This window comes from Scyliorhinus torazame, chromosome 2 (genome assembly GCF_047496885.1).
Source record: "Scyliorhinus torazame isolate Kashiwa2021f chromosome 2, sScyTor2.1, whole genome shotgun sequence".
In the NCBI taxonomy this organism is placed as follows: domain Eukaryota; kingdom Metazoa; phylum Chordata; class Chondrichthyes; order Carcharhiniformes; family Scyliorhinidae; genus Scyliorhinus; species Scyliorhinus torazame.
The window spans coordinates 303113597-303133686 of NC_092708.1; the positions used below are offsets into that span (position 1 = coordinate 303113597).

The 20090-nt window shown below is 48.1% G+C and overlaps 2 protein-coding genes across 2 annotated transcripts in view; one reads left to right on the forward strand and one right to left on the reverse strand.

Moving 5' to 3' along the window:
* Positions 1 to 8553: 8553 nt before the first annotated feature.
* Positions 8554 to 19137, forward strand: fam177a1 (family with sequence similarity 177 member A1). The gene is made up of 4 exons (XM_072489025.1): positions 8554 to 8754; positions 8847 to 8913; positions 17421 to 17518; positions 18637 to 19137. Exons 1-4 carry the CDS (start codon positions 8683 to 8685, stop codon positions 18841 to 18843), a joined length of 444 nt encoding a protein of 147 aa, XP_072345126.1. The 5' UTR covers positions 8554 to 8682; the 3' UTR covers positions 18844 to 19137.
* The window catches only part of ppp2r3c (protein phosphatase 2, regulatory subunit B'', gamma), a 39895-nt gene continuing 38900 nt past the window's right edge, over positions 19096 to 20090 (reverse strand). Inside the window, exon 13 of the mRNA XM_072489009.1 lies at positions 19096 to 19412. Coding sequence (XP_072345110.1) covers positions 19224 to 19412 — 189 coding nt within the window. The 3' untranslated portion in view covers positions 19096 to 19223. The remainder of the gene's footprint in view (positions 19413 to 20090) is intronic.

Consider the following 20090-nt stretch of genomic DNA (forward strand, 5'->3'; position numbering starts at 1 on the left):
CTGCAAAATTCCTTCATTGGTTGCGAGATTGCGAAAGGCTTTTTACTTGCCATTGCAAAACTGGAACATGGGGTCCCCGGGAGTGTGCATGTATTGCAACCCAGACACTTCAAAATAAATGTTAAAACAATGCTGAAACGGGATTGAGTTTACAAATATGAAAATGTTTTCACATTCGGGTACAGGCGGTTAAAATCAATGTGTTGCATTTTTCAATGCCTACCGATTTTGCTGCCAAAGGCTTTTTTCAGGGAGATTGAGGGAAAGATTACCTCGTTCATATGGGGAGGGAAGGTGGCAAGAGTGAGAAAGGAGCTGCTGCAGAGGGGAAGGCAGGCAGGGGTTTTGGGTCTCCCGAACCTGTTGTGCTACTACTGGGCGGCGAATGTGGAGAAGTTGTGGAGCTGGGTCAGAGGGGTTGATTCCCAGTGGGTCAGAATGGAGGAGAGTTTGTGCAGGGGGTCGGGACTGAAAGCACTCTCAACAGCGCCGTTCCCGATAGCCCCGGGGAAATACTCGGAGTCCGGTAATAATAGCTTCATTGAAAATCTGGAGGCAGTTTCGTCAACACTTCGGGTTGGGGGCAGGGTCAAGGGAAATGCCGATTCGGGGGAACCACAGATTTGAGCCAGGGAGGTGGGATGGAAATTTTTGGAAATGGGAAGAGAAGGGGATTAAGACGCTAAAAGATTTGTTTCTTGGGGGTCGGTTTGCAGGATTAAAGGAGCTGGAAGCGAAGTATGAGCTGGAGCAGGGAGAAATGTTTAGATACATGCAGGTTCGAGATTTTGCCAGAAAGGAGATACAGAACTTCCCGGAGGAACCGGCCTCCACATTGCTGGAGGAGGTGCTGACGACAAGGGGACTGGAGAAGGGGGTAGGGTCAGCGGTGTACGGAGCTATTTTGGAAGAGGATAAGGCACCACTGGAAGGGATCAAAGATGAGTGGGAGGAAGAGTTGGGAGAGGTTATAGAGGAGGGGGTCTGGTGTGAGGTGCTCCGGAGAGTAAATGCCTCCACCTCATATGCGAGGTTGGGGCTGATACAGCTGAAGGTGGTATACAGAGCACTCCTCACGAGGGCGAGGATGAGCCGATTCTTTGAAGGAGTAGAAGATGTGTGTGAGCATTGCGGGGGGTGGGGGGTCCCTCTATTCACGTTCATATGTTTTGGTCCTGTCCAAAGCTAGAGGATTACTGGAAGGAGGTTTTTAGGGTAATTTCCAAGGTGGTGCATGTGAAACTGGACCCGGGAGGCCATATTCGGGGTATCGGACCAGCCAGGGTTGGAAACTGGTGCGGAGGCTGATATCGTACCCTTTGCCTTGTTGATCGCCCGAAGGCGGATCCTGTTGGGATGGAGAGCAGCCTCTCCACCCTGTGCCCTGGCGTGGCGTGGGACCTGTTGGAATTCTTGACTCTTGAGAAGGTTACGTTTGAACTGAGTGGAAGCACGGAGGGGTTCTACAAGTCATGGGCATTATTCGTTATGCACTTTCAAGAACTGGATAACATCAAAAATTAGTTGGGTTGGGGGGGGGGGGGGCTGTGTGTATTAAGGCTGACTATGGGTAATCCCTGATTCCTTTTTGTCATTTGGTTATGTAAACATGTAGGCTAATGACTTCCGGGTGCGGCGCTTACCAGCTGAGTCGCACGTTTCGGCAGCTCCCTGTGAAACGGACTTTTGGGCTCTTGATAGGAGCCCCAACGGCAATTTTGACGGCTAAAAACACTGTGCGGTAAACCAGAAGGGAATCCCCCCTGGATACGGATGGAAAAAGGAGGAGAGAGTGGCCAGATTGCAGTGGATCCTTTAGAACAGCGGCAAGGAAGGCAAGCAAAAACCAAGATGGCGTCGGAAGGTGGCAGTTTAACATGGGGCCCTGAACAACAAGAGTTCTTGAAATGCTGTGTGGAAGAGATCAAAAAGGAAATGAAGAAAGAGCTGTTGGCCCCGATACTACAGGCGATCGAAGGGCTAAAGGAGGAACAAAAGACCCAGGAGCAGGAGCTTCGGGTCGTGAAGGCAAAGGCAGCCGAGAATGAGGACGATATACAGGGCCTGGTGGTGAAGACGGAGACGCAGGAGGCACATCAGAAACGATGTGTGGAAAGGTTGGAGGCACTGGAAAACAACGCAAGGAGGAACAACCTGAGGATTCTTGGTCTTCCTGAAGGTGTGGAGGGAGCGGACGTCGGGGCATATGTGAGCACGATGCTGCACTCGTTAATGGGAGCGGAGGCCCCGGCGGGTCCGTTGGAGGTGGAGGGAGCATACCGAGTGATGGCGCGAGGACCGAGAGCAGGAGAAATTCCCAGAGCCATAGTGGTGAGATTCCTCCGTTTTAAGGATAGAGAAATGGTCCTTAGATGGGCAAAGAAAACTCGGAGCAGTAAATGGGAGAACGCGGTGATCCGCGTTTATCAAGACTGGAGTGCGGAGGTGGCGAGAAGGAGGGCGAGCTTTAATCGGGCCAAGGCGGTGCTTCATAAAAAGAAGATAAAATTTGGAATGCTGCAACCGGCAAGACTGTGGGTCACATATCGAGGGAGGCACCACTACTTTGAGACGGCGGATGAAGCGTGGACTTTTATTGTGGAAGAAAAACTGGAATGAGCGGGTTATTAAAAAGAACGTTCGAACAAAGTGGTGGGGCGAATGTGGGGGGCAAAGAGGGGTTTTATGTACTAATCCTGCGATGTGGTAACTTTTCTCTCTCCCACAGGTGGTGATGGGGGGAGGAGGGGAGGTGGAGGAGATGGGGCGTTGGCCATTGGGGGCGGGGCCAAGGGAGAAGCGCGGGCTTGGTTCCCGCGCTATGATAATCATGGTGGGAATAGAGAAGCAGGAAGGAGGGGGCGTCGCACGGTGCGAGCTGAGGTCACGGGGGAAGCCGAGGTCAGCCAGAGTTTGCTGACTTCTGGGAGCAACATGGGGGGAGTAATTACGCTAGCGGGGGATCTAGCGGGGGGGGGTGGGAGGGGGGAATTACTGGGTTGCTGCTGCTGGGGAGAGGGGGGAGCTGGTATGGGAGAGGATGGGCGGGGGGGCACCGCCTGGGGGAGATACAGCTGCGTGGGAACCGGGTGAGGAGCTGGAAAAAGGGGATGGCTAATCGGCAAGGGGGGGGGGGAAGGAAGCCCCCCAACTCGGCTGATCACGTGGAACGTGAGAGGGCTGAACGGGCCGATAAAGAGGGCACGGGTACTCGCACACCTTAAGAAACTTAAGGCAGATGTGGTTATGTTACAGGAAACGCACCTGAAACTGATAGACCAGGTTAGGCTACGCAAAGGATGGGTGGGGCAGGTGTTCCATTCGAGGCTAGATGCGAAAAACAGGGGGGTGGCTATATTAGTGGGGAAGCGGGTAATGTTCGAGGCAAAGACTATAGTGGCGGATAACGGGGGCAGATACGTGATGGTGAGTGGCAAACTACAGGGGGAGACGGTGGTTTTGGTAAACGTATATGCCCCGAACTGGGATGATGCCAATTTTATGAGGCGGATGCTAGGACGCATTCCGGACCTAGAGATGGGAAAGCTGATAATGGGGGGAGATTTTAATACGGTGTTGGAACCAGGGCTGGATAGGTCGAAGTCCAGGACTGGAAGGAGGCCGGCAGCAGCCAAGGTACTTAAAGATTTTATGGAGCAGATGGGAGGTGTAGACCCGTGGAGATTTAGCAGACCTAGGAGTAAGGAGTTCTCGTTTTTCTCCTATGTCCATAAAGTCTACTCGCGAATAGACTTTTTTGTGCTGGGTAGGGCATTGATCCCGAAGGTGAGGGGAACGGAGTATACGGCTATAGCCATTTCGGATCACGCTCCACACTGGGTGGACTTAGAGATAGGGGAGGAAACAGGAGGGCGCCCACCCTGGAGAATGGACATGGGACTAATGGCAGATGAGGGGGTGTGTCTAAGGGTGAGGGGGTGCATTGAAAAGTACTTGGAACTCAATGATAATGGGGAGGTCCAGGTGGGAGTGGTCTGGGAGGCGTTGAAGGCGGTGGTTAGAGGGGAGCTGATATCAATAAGGGCACATAAAGGGAAGCAGGAGAGTAAGGAACGGGAGCGGTTGCTGCAAGAACTTTTGAGGGTGGACAGACAATATGCGGAAGCACCGGAGGAGGGACTGTACAGGGAAAGGCAAAGGCTACATGTAGAATTTGACTTGCTTACTACAGGCACTGCAGAGGCACAATGGAGGAAGGCACAGGGTGTACAGTACGAATATGGGGAGTAGGCGAGCAGGTTGCTGGCACACCAATTGAGGAAAAGGGGAGCAGCGAGGGAAATAGGGGGAGTGAGGGATGAGGAAGGAGAGATGGAGCGGGGAGCGGAGAGAGTGAATGGAGTGTTCAAGACATTTTATAAAAAATTATATGAAGCTCAACCCCCGGATGGGAGGGAGAGAATGATGGGCTTCTTGGATCGGCTGGAATTTCCCAAGGTGGAAGAGCAGGAAAGGGTGAGACTGGGAGCACAGATCGAGGTAGAAGAAGTGGTGAAAGGAATTAGGAGCATGCAGGCGGGAAAGGCCCCGGGACCGGATGGATTCCCAGTCGAATTCTATAGAAAATATGTGGACTTGCTCGCCCCGGTACTGACGAGGACCTTTAATGAGGCAAAGGAAAGGGGACAACTGCCCCCGACTATGTCTGAAGCAACGATATCGCTTCTCTTAAAGAAGGAAAAGGACCCGCTACAATGCGGGTCCTATAGACCTATTTCCCTCCTAAATGTAGATGCCAAGGTCCTGGCCAAGGTAATGGCAATGAGAATAGAGGAATGTGTCCCGGGGGTGGTCCACGAGGACCAAACTGGGTTTGTGAAGGGGAGACAGCTGAACACGAATATACGGAGGCTGTTAGGGGTAATGATGATGCCCCCACCAGAGGGGGAAACGGAGATAGTAGTGGCGATGGATGCCGAGAAAGCATTTGATAGAGTGGAGTGGGATTATTTGTGGGAGGTGTTGAGGAGATTTGGTTTTGGAGAGGGGTATTTTAGATGGGTGCAGCTGTTGTATAGGGCCCCAGTGGCGAGCGTGGTCACGAATGGACGGGGATCTGCATATTTTCGGCTCCATGGAGGGACAAGGCAGGGATGCCCTCTGTCCCCATTATTGTTTGCACTGGCGATTGGGCCCCTGGCGATAGCGTTGAGGGGTTCCAAGAAGTGGAGGGGAGTACTTAGGGGAGAAGAGCACCGGGTATCTTTGTATGCGGACGATTTGCTACTATACGTGGCGGACCCGGCGGAGGGGATGCCAGAAATAATGCGGATACTTGGGGAGTTTGGGGATTTTTCAGGGTATAAATTGAACATGGGGAAAAGTGAGTTGTTTGTGGTGCATCCAGGGGAGCAGAGTAGAGAAATAGAGGACCTACCGTTGAGGAAGGTAACAAGGGACTTTCGTCACCTGGGGATCCAGATAGCTAAGAATTGGGGCACATTGCATAGGTTAAATTTAACGCGGTTGGTGGAACAGATGGAGGAGGATTTCAAGAGATGGGATATGGTATCCCTGTCAATGGCAGGGAGGGTGCAGGCGGTTAAGATGGTGGTCCTCCCGAGATTCCTCTTTGTGTTTCAGTGCCTCCCGGTGGTGATCACGAAGGCTTTTTTTAAAAGGATTGAAAAGAGCATCATGGGTTTTGTGTGGGCCGGGAAGACCCCGAGAGTGAGGAAGGGATTCTTACAGCGTAGCAGGGATAGGGGGGGGCTGGCACTACCGAGCCTAAGTGAGTATTATTGGGCCGCTAATATTTCAATGGTGAGTAAGTGGATGGGAGAGGAGGAGGGAGCGGCGTGGAAGAGATTAGAGAGGGCGTCCTGTAGGGGGACTAGCCTACAGGCTATGGTGACAGCCCCATTGCCGTTCTCACCGAGGAACTACACCACAAGCCCGGTGGTGGTGGCTACACTGAAGATTTGGGGACAGTGGAGACGGCATAGGGGAAAGACTGGAGCCTTGGGGGGGGTCCCCGATAAGAAACAACCATAGGTTTGCCCCGGGGGGAATGGATGGGGGATATGGAATGTGGCAAAGAGCAGGAATAACACAACTGAAAGATCTGTTTGTGGATGGGAAGTTCGCGAGTCTGGGAGCGCTGACCGAGAAATATGGGTTGCCCCAAGGGAATGCATTCAGGTATATGCAACTGAGGGCTTTTGCGAGGCAACAGGTGAGGGAATTCCCGCAGCTCCCGACACAAGAGGTGCAGGACAGAGTGAGCTCAAAGACATGGGTGGGGGATGGTAAGGTGTCAGATATATATAGGGAAATGAGGGACGAAGGGGAGACTATGGTAGATGAACTAAAAGGGAAATGGGAAGAAGAGCTGGGGGAGTAGATCGAGGAGGGGCTGTGGGCAGATGCCCTAAGCACGGTAAACACGTCGTCCTCGTGTGCCAGGCTAAGCCTGATTCAGTTTAAGGTATTACACAGGGCGCATATGACTGGAGCACGGCTCAGTAAATTTTTTGGGGTGGAGGATAGGTGTGTGAGGTGTTCGAAAAGCCCAGCGAATCATACCCATATGTTTTGGTCATGCCCGGCACTACAGGGGTTTTGGATGGGGGTGACAAAGGTGCTTTCAAAAGTAGTGGGGGTCCGGGTCGAACCAAGCTGGGGGTTGGCTATATTTGGGGTTGCACAAGAGCCGGGAGTGCAGGAGGCGAGAGAGGCCGATGTTTTGGCCTTTGCGTCCCTAGTAGCCCGGCGCAGGATATTGTTAATGTGGAAAGAAGCCAAGCCCCCGGGGGTGGAGACCTGGATAAATGACATGGCAGGGTTTATAAAGCTAGAGCGGATTAAGTTCGTTCTAAGGGGGTCGGCTCAAGGGTTCACCAGGCGGTGGCAACCGTTCGTCGAATACCTCGCAGAAAGATAGATGGAATGGAAAAAAGAGGGCAGCAGCTGCAGCCCAGGATCGGGGTGGAGGGGGAGGAACCAGAAGGACTCTCAGGGTTGTTAATATATACTGTATAATATGTATAGGTCGTTGCGACAGGTAATTATATATTGGACTGTTAAATTATATTTTTGGAGAGTGTTACTTGTGATAAGGCAGTTGCCAATTAGGGTTCGTTTTCATTTTTGTTATTTATTATTTATTCATTTTTTGTTTATAAAATAGGTCATTGTTATTTGTGTTGTTATAATATTGTGTAAAGGATGCACAATGTACTGTGTTGGTTGACCAAAAATTTTCAATAAAATATTTAATAAAAGAAAAACATGTAGGCTAATGTTTGGGGTTTGGTGGGAGGATGGGATCGTTGTTATTGATATGGGGATTGACATGTTTGTTGCTGATTATTGTTTATTGTTGGTGGGTGTAAATTTGGGCGAAAATGTGAAAAAGGAGAATTAATTTTTTTTTAAAAAAGAAAATGTTTTCACATTGTAGGTCATAGACATCCAAATTAATATTATAATAATTGGCCCAATACAATGCATTTCCTACATCAGTTATTTTAGTAAATTGAGTGAATTTTCCTGTTACTTGTGGGTGGTCCTGTGTGGTGAGTGAGAGAAAATTACTCCAAAATTAGAGGGCGGGATTCTCCCATTTCAGCGGCAGAGTGTCCATGCCTTCGGCGCAACGGCGTGAATGGGCCGCTGGGAGTACCGGTTCTGGCCCCCGATTCAGGCTTCCATCCCGGCGTGAACTGTGCGACGCGCCAACCCGCGCATGCAAAGTGGCACCGGCGTCAACGAGGACATGCGCAGTTTTCCGGCGCCAACCCGTGCATGCGCGGTGGCCTCTCGCAACATGCTGGCCCCGACGCAACATGGCGCGTGAGTTCAGGGGCTGGCGCGTAAGAAAATAGGCCCGGGGAGCGAGAGGCCAGCCCACCGATCGGTGGGTCCCGATCGCGTGCCAGGCCCCATCGGAGCCCCACCCACAGGCCACCCCCCGGCCCTGCACGCAGAGTTCCCACTGGCTGCGACCAAGTGTGGACAGTGCCAGCGGGACTCGAGACTTTTTAGAGCGGCCGCTCGGCCGATCCGGGCCGGAGAATCCGCAGCCCGGCCGCGTGGAGCAGCGCCAATGGCGCCGATTCTCCACTGCGCGGAGAATCACATGCCAGCGTCGGGGCGAAGTGGCGCAGTTGCGGGGATTCTCCGGCCAGGCACGGGGCTGGGAGAATCCTGCCCAGAGACTTTACGGGCGGCACGGTTGTGCAGTGGTTAGCACTCACGGCGGAGTTTGCACATTCTTCCTGTGTGAGCTTGGGTCTCACCCACACAAGCCAAGGATGTGCACAGTAGGTGGATGGCCGCACTAAATTGCCCCTTAATTGGAACATTTTTTAAAAAAGTAATGAGAGACTTTATTCATTTTAAAATGAAATTTATTCATTTAGGATCACTTCAGAGATTAGAGAATGAAGAAATTCCATTCATTGATGTAATTTGAACTCTTAACTAGTTTGCAAAAATGAAGGGGTAAAGTTAACCACATCGCCCAGTCCTTCCAAAGATAAAATACTGCATAGCTTTGTATATGCCCAATAAGCATTAATTTAAATGGTTTAATTAATTTATTATTCCCTTAAGTTGCAGGCAAATGGAAAATCATTTGAGAATGTAGAACTTGGAGACGCGAGTACGAAAAAGCAAAAGCCTCCTCGGAGAATCATTCACTTTGCTAGTGGCGAAACGATGGAGGAATACAGTACTGATGAGGAGGAACAAGAGGATGAAAAAAAAGACTTATTGCCTATGATTGATACTGTAAGGTTGAAGTTTATTGAAGTTATTTTTGTGAACTGCAGGAGGAAATAAATGTCCAAGTGCATAATATGGAACCCATGTTTTCTTTCCAGAGCAAACTTCCTTGGGGCCCATTCCTGTGGTTCTACATGCTAAGATTTGCTACAGGAACACTCTCGGGTATGTATGTTATATGTGTATCATGGATTACAATAGTGATTTATACGACATTTTTGCACCAATGTGTACAATATTTACATGTTACACTTTGTGCTTGTTATAAAAGTTTGTAATTTTAGAAATCCACATTTACAACCTCTTGTTGGAAATGGATAATAATTTACTTTGCTCATCAAAAAATTAAAGTACACAGCAGGAAATGACAGGACAAATGCTTCTTTAACTTAATGCATTTGTCACTCTGTAAAATATCTGCAACATTGTTGTACTGTCAATATTTAAGCTTAGTTTCCCACACTGCAAATTCTTGACATTTAGAGATCAAGTGGAAGTGCCAAGCAGAGATTCATTACCCCTATGTAGAACAAGGAAAATTATATTGGGATCACTTTCTCACATACGTGATTGATGCAGTTTCTTCTGTTGTATTTTTCTAGTTTCTATGTCTGTGCAACAAGTGATTGGGCAAGTACCTGCCCAAAGATCAATCCGTGCTTGATCTGGCTCACTGCAAATTGCGCAGTCAGATTGAACTTAACTCCTCTGTCTCTGATATATATTGCTGCTGCAATGTACAACTGCAGCCCCAGTGGTTTTCACATACAAGAAAAATACCTCTAGTGTTGGCAGGCTTAATAATTATCTATGTTGGACCCAAGAAAATGGAGTGCTGTAAATTCAGAGAGGAGATGGATATGGAGTGAAAGGAGTAGAAAAACTGAGGTTGAGATGTCTTCCAACAGCTTCCGATTAATTTCCTTTGTACTTTACTTTATTTCCTTTTACTTGCCCCAGTTGAGTCCCAGTATTTATAAACTCATTTCTTCATATTATTCCAAGTATGGAGCAATATTTAGCTCCCTGTTATTTGGCTGAGGAGGAGAGGGGTGGTAAACCAATTTCTTAAAAAATATATTAATTACGGTAAAGTCACAAATGGTTTTTTTAAATGTCAGTTATGAAATACCTTCAGAGCATTAATGCTTTAAATTTAGTTCATTGAATTCATAGGATCCCTACAGTGCAGAAAGAGGCCACTTATTCTGCACTGACCCTCTGAAAGAGCACCGTACCTTGGCCCATGCCCCCAACCCATCCCTGTAATCCCACCTCACCTTTTAGGCAATAAGGGACAATTTAGTGTAGTCAGTCCACCTTACCTGTACACCTTTGGACTGGAAGGAAACCCACTCAGACAGGAGAGAACGTACAAACTCCACACACAGTCACCCAAGGCTAGAATTGAACCCAGGTCCCTGGCGCTGTGAGGCAGCAGTTAAAAAAGAAACATTTGGAAAAAAGAGACAGGATTTTTTATCTCCTCACATTCCTTTTTTAAGAGTAATTATTGTTGAGCTATGGTTTCCTGGATGTTGCAGCTCAAGTGAGCATTTTTCAAATCCCAAGTCCAGAACATTGTTGTTGGCAAGCTGTTCTCCTGTAGGCTATTGCAGCTAAGCTTATTTTGCTCTCTCATTTCAGCAGAAGTCACAATGCCAATTTGGAGTGAGAGCTGTGTTTGATATGTTTCCACTCTCCTTAGCTTAGAAGCACTAAGGCCAAATGCAGCACCTCAAACTCCTATTCCAGAGGTCAGAAAGGGAGGCTGAGTTGAAATAGAACAAATAAAAAAAGGTAGGCATAGTTAGGACCCAGGCAGATTTTAATAGTGACATTTTGTTTGGAGGAAGTGAGTGGAGTTGCCCTTGAGGGGGCAGTTAAGAATCAACCACATTGAAAAACATTCAGACAGAGTTGCCATTCAGCCTCAAAGTAGAGGTCCTTTTGTCATACAATAAAATACGTGGTGTATTTGATAATTGGCTGTGTACGACCTAAGAGAATGGAGTGCTAAAAGTTATGGAGAGATGGATTTGAGAGAGCAGAATGGAGAAACTGATATGGACAGTTCTCAATAAAAAGATTGTGATGATAAGAGACCCGAGGGATAATGGGAACACTGAGACAGGGTGGGTTGATCATTGGGGAGATGGGGCGGATGTCAAAGAGATGAAGGTCAGCGGCTAGAGTGAAAACATGTCAATTGATAGGATTAAGAGGGGAAGAAACATCAAGATTGGCAGCCAAGAGTTGTTGAAGCACGGGTGAGATAAAGGATGAAATTAAAGTTGGACCCAGGCCAGTTTTGAATTAAAATGGAGTAGGTGCTGCTGGAGAGAGAGAGAGAGAGACAGATGGACTGAGGGTGTGAATGTGGTGGCACAGTAGAGATAATAGATCTCATGAAGTGGCATGAGCTACGGTTAGTGATACTAAATATTAATATATCCAATCACAGGATCTGAAAATATTAATATTGGAATCTAAACTGCTATCTATGTGGAGTGAATCAGAGCTCGACAAAGTTTTTTTTAAAATAAATATTTTATTGAAAATTTTTGGTCAACCAACACAGTACATTGTGCATCCTTTACACAATATTATAACAACACAAATAACAATGACCTATTTTATAAACAAAAAATGAATAAATAATAAATAACAAAAATGAAAACGAACCCTAATTGGCAACTGCCTTATCACAAGTAACACTCTCCAAAAATATAATTTAACAGTCCAATATATAATTACCTGTCGCAACGACCTATACATATTATACAGTATATATTAACAACCCTGAGAGTCCTTCTGGTTCCTCCCCCTCCACCCCGATCCTGGGCTGCAGCTGCTGCCCTCTTTTTTCCATTCCATCTATCTTTCTGCGAGGTATTCGACGAACGGTTGCCACCGCCTGGTGAACCCTTGAGCCGACCCCCTTAGAACGAACTTAATCCGCTCTAGCTTTATAAACCCTGCCATGTCATTTATCCAGGTCTCCACCCCCGGGGGCTTGGCTTCTTTCCACATTAACAATATCCTGCGCCGGGCTACTAGGGACGCAAAGGCCAAAACATCGGCCTCTCTCGCCTCCTGCACTCCCGGCTCTTGTGCAACCCCAAATATAGCCAACCCCCAGCTTGGTTCGACCCGGACCCCCACTACTTTTGAAAGCACCTTTGTCACCCCCATCCAAAACCCCTGTAGTGCCGGGCATGACCAAAACATATGGGTATGATTCGCTGGGCTTTTCGAACACCTCACACACCTATCCTCCACCCCAAAAAATTTACTGAGCCGTGCTCCAGTCATATGCGCCCTGTGTAATACCTTAAACTGAATCAGGCTTAGCCTGGCACACGAGGACGACGTGTTTACCGTGCTTAGGGCATCTGCCCACAGCCCCTCCTCGATCTACTCCCCCAGCTCTTCTTCCCATTTCCCTTTTAGTTCATCTACCATAGTCTCCCCTTCGTCCCTCATTTCCCTATATATATCTGACACCTTACCATCCCCCACCCATGTCTTTGAGATCACTCTGTCCTGCACCTCTTGTGTCGGGAGCTGCGGGAATTCCCTCACCTGTTGCCTCGCAAAAGCCCTCAGTTGCATATACCTGAATGCATTCCCTTGGGGCAACCCATATTTCTCGGTCAGCGCTCCCAGACTCGCGAACTTCCCATCCACAAACAGATCTTTCAGTTGCGTTATTCCTGCTCTTTGCCACATTCCATATCCCCATCCATTCCCCCCGGGGCAAACCTATGGTTGTTTCTTATCGGGGACACCCCCAAGGCTCCAGTCTTTCCCCCTATGCCGTCTCCACTGTCCCCAAATCTTCAGTGTAGCCACCACCACCGGGCTTGTGGTGTAGTTCCTCGGTGAGAACGGCAATGGGGCTGTCACCATAGCCTGTAGGCTAGTCCCCCTACAGGACGCCCTCTCTAATCTCTTCCACGCCGCTCCCTCCTCCTCTCCCATCCACTTACTCACCATTGAAATATTAGCGGCCCAATAATACTCACTTAGGCTCGGTAGTGCCAGCCCCCCCCTATCCCTGCTACGCTGTAAGAATCCCTTCCTCACTCTCGGGGTCTTCCCGGCCCACACACAACCCATGATGCTCTTTTCAATCCTTTTAAAAAAAGCCTTCGTGATCACCACCGGGAGGCACTGAAACACAAAGAGGAATCTCGGGAGGACCACCATCTTAACCGCCTGCACCCTCCCTGCCAGTGACAGGGATACCATATCCCATCTCTTGAAATCCTCCTCCATTTGTTCCACCAACCGCGTTAAATTTAACCTATGCAATGTGCCCCAATTCTTGGCTATCTGGATCCCCAGGTAACGAAAGTCCCTTGTTACCTTCCGCAACGGTAGGTCCTCTATTTCTCTACTCTGCTCCCCTGGATGCACCACAAACAACTCACTTTTCCCCATGTTCAATTTATACCCTGAAAAATCCCCAAACTCCCCAAGTATCCGCATTATTTCTGGCATCCCCTCCGCCGGGTCTGCCACGTATAGTAGCAAATCGTCCGCATACAAAGATACCCGGTGTTCTTCTCCTCCTCTAAGTACTCCCCTCCACTTCTTGGAACCCCTCAACGCTATCGCCAGGGGCTCAATCGCCAGTGCAAACAATAATGGGGACAGAGGGCATCCCTGCCTTGTCCCTCTATGGAGCCGAAAATATGCAGATCCCCGTCCATTCGTGACCACGCTCGCCATCGGGGCCCTATACAACAGCTGCACCCATCTAACATACCCCTCTCCAAAACCAAATCTCCTCAACACCTCCCACAAATAATCCCACTCCACTCTATCAAATGCTTTCTCGGCATCCATCGCCACTACTATCTCCGTTTCCCCCTCTGGTGGGGGCATCATCATTACCCCTGACAGCCTCCGTATATTCGTGTTCAGCTGTCTCCCCTTCACAAACCCAGTTTGGTCCTCGTGGACCACCCCCGGGACACATTCCTCTATTCTCATTGCCATTACCTTGGCCAGGATCTTGGCATCTACATTTAGGAGGGAAATAGGTCTATAGGACCCGCATTGTAGCGGGTCCTTTTCCTTCTTTAAGAGGAGCGATATCGTTGCTTCAGACATAGTCGGGGGCAGTTGTCCCCTTTCCTTTGCCTCATTAAAGGTCCTCGTCAATACCGGGGCGAGAAAGTCCACATATTTTCTATAGAATTCGACTGGGAATCCATCCGGTCCCGGGGCCTTTCCCGCATGCATGCTCCTAATTCCTTTCACCACTTCTTCTACCTCGATCTGTGCTCCCAGTCCCACCCTTTCATGCTCTTCCACCTTGGGAAATTCCAGCCGATCCAAGATGCCCATCATTCTCTCCCTCCCATCCGGGGGTTAAGCTTCATTTTTTATAAAATGTCTTGAACACTCCATTCACTCTCTCCGCTGCCCGCTCCATCTCTCCTTCCTCATCCCTCACTCCCCCTATTTCCCTCGCTGCTCCCCTTTTCCTCAATTGGTGTGCCAGCAACCTGCTCGCCTTCTCCCCATATTCGTACTGTACACCCTGTGCCTTCCTCCATTGTGCCTCTGCAGTGCCCGTAGTCAGCAAGTCAAATTCTACATGTAGCATTTGCCTTTCCCTGTACAGTCCCACCTCCGGTGCTTCCGCATATTGTCTGTCCACCCTCAAAAGTTCTTGCAGCAACCGCTCCCGTTCCTTACTCTCCTGCTTCCCTTTATGTGCCCTTATTGATATCAGCTCCCCTCTAACCAGCGCCTCCCAGACCACTCCCACCTGGACCTCCCCATTATCATTGAGTTCCAAGTACTTTTCAATGCACCCCCTCACCCTTAGACACACCCCCTCATCTGCCATTAGTCCCATGTCCATTCTCCAGGGTGGGCACCCTCCTGTTTCCTCCCCTATCTCCAAGTCTACCCAGTGTGGAGCGTGATCCGAAATGGCTATAGCCGTATACTCCGTTCCCCTCACCTTCGGGATCAACGCCCTTCCCAGCACAAAAAAGTCTATTCGCGAGTAGACTTTATGGACATAGGAGAAAAACGAGAACTCCTTACTCCTAGGTCTGCTAAATCTCCACGGGTCTACACCTCCCATCTGCTCCATAAAATCTTTAAGTACCTTGGCTGCTGCCGGCCTCCTTCCAGTCCTGGACTTCGACCTATCCAGCCCTGGTTCCAACACCGTATTAAAATCTCCCCCCATTATCAGCTTTCCCATCTCTAGGTCCGGAATGCGTCCTAGCATCCGCCTCATAAAATTGGCATCATCCCAGTTCGGGGCATATACGTTTACCAAAACCACCGTCTCCCCCTGTAGTTTGCCACTCACCATCACGTATCTGCCCCCGTTATCCGCCACTATAGTCTTTGCCTCGAACATTACCCACTTCCCCACTAATATAGCCACCCCCCTGTTTTTCGCATCTAGCCCTGAATGGAACACCTGCCCCACCCATCCTTTGCGTAGCCTAACCTGGTCTATCAGTTTCAGGTGCGTTTCCTGTAACATAACCACATCTGCCTTAAGTTTCTTAAGGTGTGCGAGTACCCGTGCCCTCTTTATCGGCCCGTTCAGCCCTCTCACGTTCCACGTGATCAGCCGGGTTGTGGGGCTTCCTTCCCCCCCCCCTTGTCGATTAGCCATCCCCTTTTTCCAGCTCCTCACCCGGTTCCCACGCAGCTGTATCTCCCCCAGGCGGTGCCCCCCCCGCCCATCCCCTCCCATACCAGCTCCCCCCTCTCCCCAGCAGCAACCCAGTAATTCCCCCCTCCCCCCCCCCCCCCCCCCCCCCCCCGCTAGCGTAATTACTCCCCCCATGTTACTCCCCCCATGTTACTCCCAGAAGTCAGCAAACTCTGGCCGACCTCGGCTTCCCCCCCGTGACCTCGGCTCGCACCGTGCGACGCCCCCTCCTTCCTGCTTCTCTATTCCCGCCATGATTATCATAGCGCGGGAACCAAGCCCGCGCTTCTCCCTTGGCCCTGCCCCCAATGGCCAGCGCCCCATCTCCTCCACCTCCCCTCCTCCCCCATCACCACCTGTGGAAGAGAGAAAAGTTACCACATCGCAGGATTAGTACATAAAACTCCGCTTTCCCCCCTTTTTAACCCCCCTCTTCGCCCCCCACATTCGCCCCACCACTATGTTCAAACGTTCTTTTTAATAACCCGCTCGTTCCAGTTTTTCTTCCACAATAAAGGTCCACGCTTCATCCGCCGTCTCAAAGTAGTGGTGCCTCCCTCGATATGTGACCCACAGTCTTGCCGGTTGCAGCATTCCAAATGTTATCTTCTTTTTATGAAGCACCGCCTTGGCCCGATTAAAGCTCGCCCTCCTTCTCGCCACCTCCGCACTCCAGTCTTGATAAACGCGGATCACCGCGTTCTCCCATTTACTGCTCCGAGTTTTCTTTGCCCATCTAAGGACCATTTCTCTATCCTTAAAACGGAGGAATCTCACCACTATGGCTCTGGGAATTTCTCCTGCTCTCGGTCCTCGCGCCATCACTCGGTATGCTCCCTCCACCTCCAACGGACCCGCCGGGGCCTCCGCTCCCATTAACGAGTGCAGCATCGTGCTCACATATGCCCCGACGTCCGCTCCCTCCGCACCTTCAGGAAGACCAAGAATCCTCAGGTTGCTCCTCCTTGCGCTGTTCTCCAGTGCCTCCAACCTTTCCACACATCGTTTCTGATGTGCCTCATGCGTCTCCGTCTTCACCACCAGGCCCTGTATGTCGTCCTCATTCTCGGCTGCCTTTGCCTTCACGACCCGAAGCTCCCGCTCCTGGGTCTTTTGTTCCTCCTTTAGCCCTTCGATCGCCTGTAGTATCGGGGCCAACAGCTCTTTCTTCTTCATTTCCTTTTTGAGCTCTTCCACACAGCATTTCAAGAACTCTTGTTGTTCAGGGCCCCATGTTAAACTGCCACCTTCCGACGCCATCTTGGTTTTTGCTTGCCTTCCTTGCCGCTGTTCTAAAGGATCCACTGCAATCCGGCCACTTTCTCCTTTTTTCATCCAGGGGGGATTCCCTTCTGGTTTACCGCACAGTGTTTTTAGCCGTCAAAATTGCCATTGGGGCTCCTATCAAGAGCCCAAAAGTCCGTTTCACCGGGAGCTGCCGAAACGTCGACTCAGCTGGTCATCGCCGCACCCGGAAGTCAGAGCTCGACAAAGTTGCTAAGAGTCATGGATGTCAAGACAAGTTTTAGTTAACCAATGATCAAAATAAAGGATACATTCCAAATGAAATCAAATAAGGACGTAACTTATTTAATGTGGGCATTCCTGAAAGAGAAATGGCAGTATATAAAACAGAAGAGAAATACAGATGAACAAATGCAGGAAACACAAACAGAATAAGGAGCATCTGTAGATGGAGGAAGGAAGGCAGGGTTAATATTCAGTTCAATGACCTTTCCTCAGAATTAGAAGATGGTTCTTTGATTAGGGGATTAAATGACAGGTGGAAGATTAAATGGAGGAAAGATTAGCGAAACAGGAGACGGTTATAGCAAAATAGCATAGGGTGTAAACAAGAAAATTCTGGAAAGTATGTGGCAAAGAAAGAATGTAGGTTTTTGGCACCGGTTCTTGTACAAGAGTTCACTATAAAACTGAACTTTCAGTAATAAGCTTATAATTTTTTTTTGAACAGTTTGTGACTTCTTGGGAGAAAAGTTAGCTTCACTTTTTGGTATAAATGCTCCAAAGTACCAGTATGCTATTGATGAGTACTACAGGATAAAGAAGGAGGTAAGAAAATTGCATGTGCTTGATCAGTTAAGTTACTTCTAATCCAGCTGGCTTTTTAAAATCTTTCTTCAAGAATTGTTTGAGAAATGAACAAGAAGAATATTTTATTATTTAAAAAAAATTCTATTTAAAGGGGTAATTTAGCATGGCCAATCCACCTACCCTGCACATCTTTGGGTTGTGGGGCGAGACCCACTAAAATGGGGGAGAATATGCAAACTCTACAAGGACCGGGACCAAACCCGGGTCCTCGGAGCCGTGCGGCAGCAGTGCTAACCACTGTCCTCCATAATAACATTTTTAACACTCAGTAAATCAAGCCTTTTAATTCCCAATAGTAAGAGCTACCAGAGGATGGCAACCATTGCCAGCCAGGAGTCTATGCTTTATGGAATATCTGGCATCAGTGTGAAAAATCCAACCTAAAAGCAGAAGATTTGGCTTATCTGCCCAAGTGGAATCCTCTTTCCCAAGTAATTCTGTATCACGGAAGTAGCATTGTTACAGAATGTGTATATAACACTCCAGATTGATGAGCTTTGAGTAATGCATCATCAGATTAGAAACTAGAGGAGGAGGAGGATGGTCACTGCATGAGACACTAGTTATGCAGTATTTCTGCTTCGTTACTGCAGTTGGCAGATAGTGATTTTCTTTTAAATGTGTAAATACGACAGATCAAACTAACTTCTGGCTTTACGAGCTGGCATAGTAGATAACTGAGCTACACAGACCATGAAGACCCCCAGATTAGAGATGTTCCTTTGTTGAATTAGCTGATCACAGCCAAGCCAGCAAGAGTGTCTCTGGGTTAGAGAATTGAAAACATATCCATATCCAGTGCTGAAAATGCACATGTGGATGTACAGCATATTCCTTGTGATTGAATAGTGTGCCAAGACATGCTCTGGGCAAGGTTTCAGAGGTTTACTGGTAGTCATGCAACTAGTCAGCAAGGAGTCAATGTCTACAAAAGAGTGGATGGTAAGGAATTGACATTAGAAGAAAAAATAAATATAGAATTGAAAAATATAACCTTATGGGATGGTAAGTTTGTACAAGAATCATTTGGAAATATTTTCTAGGTCAGATGTGTTAATAAAGTGTAAATGTTACAGGAGGAGGAGGAAGAGGAAGAAAACAAAATGTCAGAAGAAGCTGAAAAGAATTACCAAGAACAAATGGGACTGCAGCAAGATGTGGTCAGCGCACATGATGGCCTGCCAGTAGTTAATGCATCATTTGTGAATGTCAGCTTTGAAATGGAAAGTGATCCTACCACCATAACAGAAACTAAGCAAAGAGGTGATTCTATACCAACTTAGAAGGAGCTATCTATGGATAATGATGCAAGGGCCCTCTCTTCCCCTTCCTTGCACCCCCTGCCACCTCAAAAAGAAACAATGCCTTAATTCACTGATAAAAATGCAGTCGTGCCTTGCAATATCATTCACCTTTTCATATCATGCACCTGTTGTAATTATAACTCACTAGAAATCAATATTGTACTGTTTAACCTATATAATTGTGTTATTTATTTGTAGTGTTTTTGTTCTTTATAAATAAGTAAAGATCACTTTTGTACACTACAAAACTTTAATAAAAATTTATGCAAACTATTTTAATATCATGTACAATTTATATAGTCAATACAGATGTTGATCAAGTACAGGTGAGAATCAGAAAGGAAGCTGCACAGATGGAATCATGAATCATCCAGATCAGCACCACCATCATTGTCATTTGCAACAAGAACTTCTCGGTTTTCATAAGTCCAAAAACCATTTAGATCAATTAGAATGCTGCTGACTGTGTCACCTTGTCCACTGCTTATTAAGTCTTGAAGGGTGATTTTATATGGATCTTTAGGCTTAACCATGTCAAAGATTTCATCCTGTAAGATCAAACCGCTTTTCAGTATCCTTTCTAGATCATGCAGGTGGGATGCTGGTTCTTAAATGTTTTTTCTAACTTTCCTCTTTGAAAAGAGGTTACACGATTTTTTTATTCGGCTAAACAAACACATTTGGACAAAAATCGGAGCACGAGTAGGCCATTTAGGCCTTTTGAGCTCACTCCGCCATTCAACTCCACCTTCCTGTACTATTCCATTATCTCTTAATTCCCTCAGTACATCTAATCCATTGACTTACTTTTTCAGCTAGAAAATTTCAAAGATTCATAACCCCTCAAGTGAAGAGATTTCCTTGTGAAGAGATTTCCTTACATCTTCATCCTAAACGATCAACACCTTATTCTGGGACCGTGACACCATATTCTCGGATTTTACGTTTCAATGAGATAACCTCTCATTTTTCTAAACTCCAGGGATATAAGTGCAGTGTTCTCAATCCCTTTGTTGCAGTATTGTATCATTAACATGTTGCCACAACTCTACAAAGTCTCTCTGTGGGACGGTTGACTCTGATCGGCAGCCATGAGCTATCCTGAATTGGACAGCAGGCTTCTTGGTTTGTCTCCCTATAAGCGCTTAGAACCCTCTGTTTGCTCCTGCCATTGGGGTCCCAAAGCCCACAGGAAAAAACTGACTCAATATTTTGCCAGTTCTTTT

Excerpts from the sequence above, each read along its gene's own strand:
- fam177a1 (XM_072489025.1), top strand. The coding sequence starts at position 8,683 with ATGGAGGAATACAGTACTGATGAGGAGGAACAAGAGGATGAAAAAAAA. Across the intron at positions 8,755-8,846 it reads TATTGCCTATGATTGATACT|AGCAAACTTCCTTGGGGCCC; the intron begins GTAAGGTTGAAG and ends TTTTCTTTCCAG. Across the intron at positions 8,914-17,420 it reads TGCTACAGGAACACTCTCGG|TTTGTGACTTCTTGGGAGAA; the intron begins GTATGTATGTTA and ends TTTTTTGAACAG.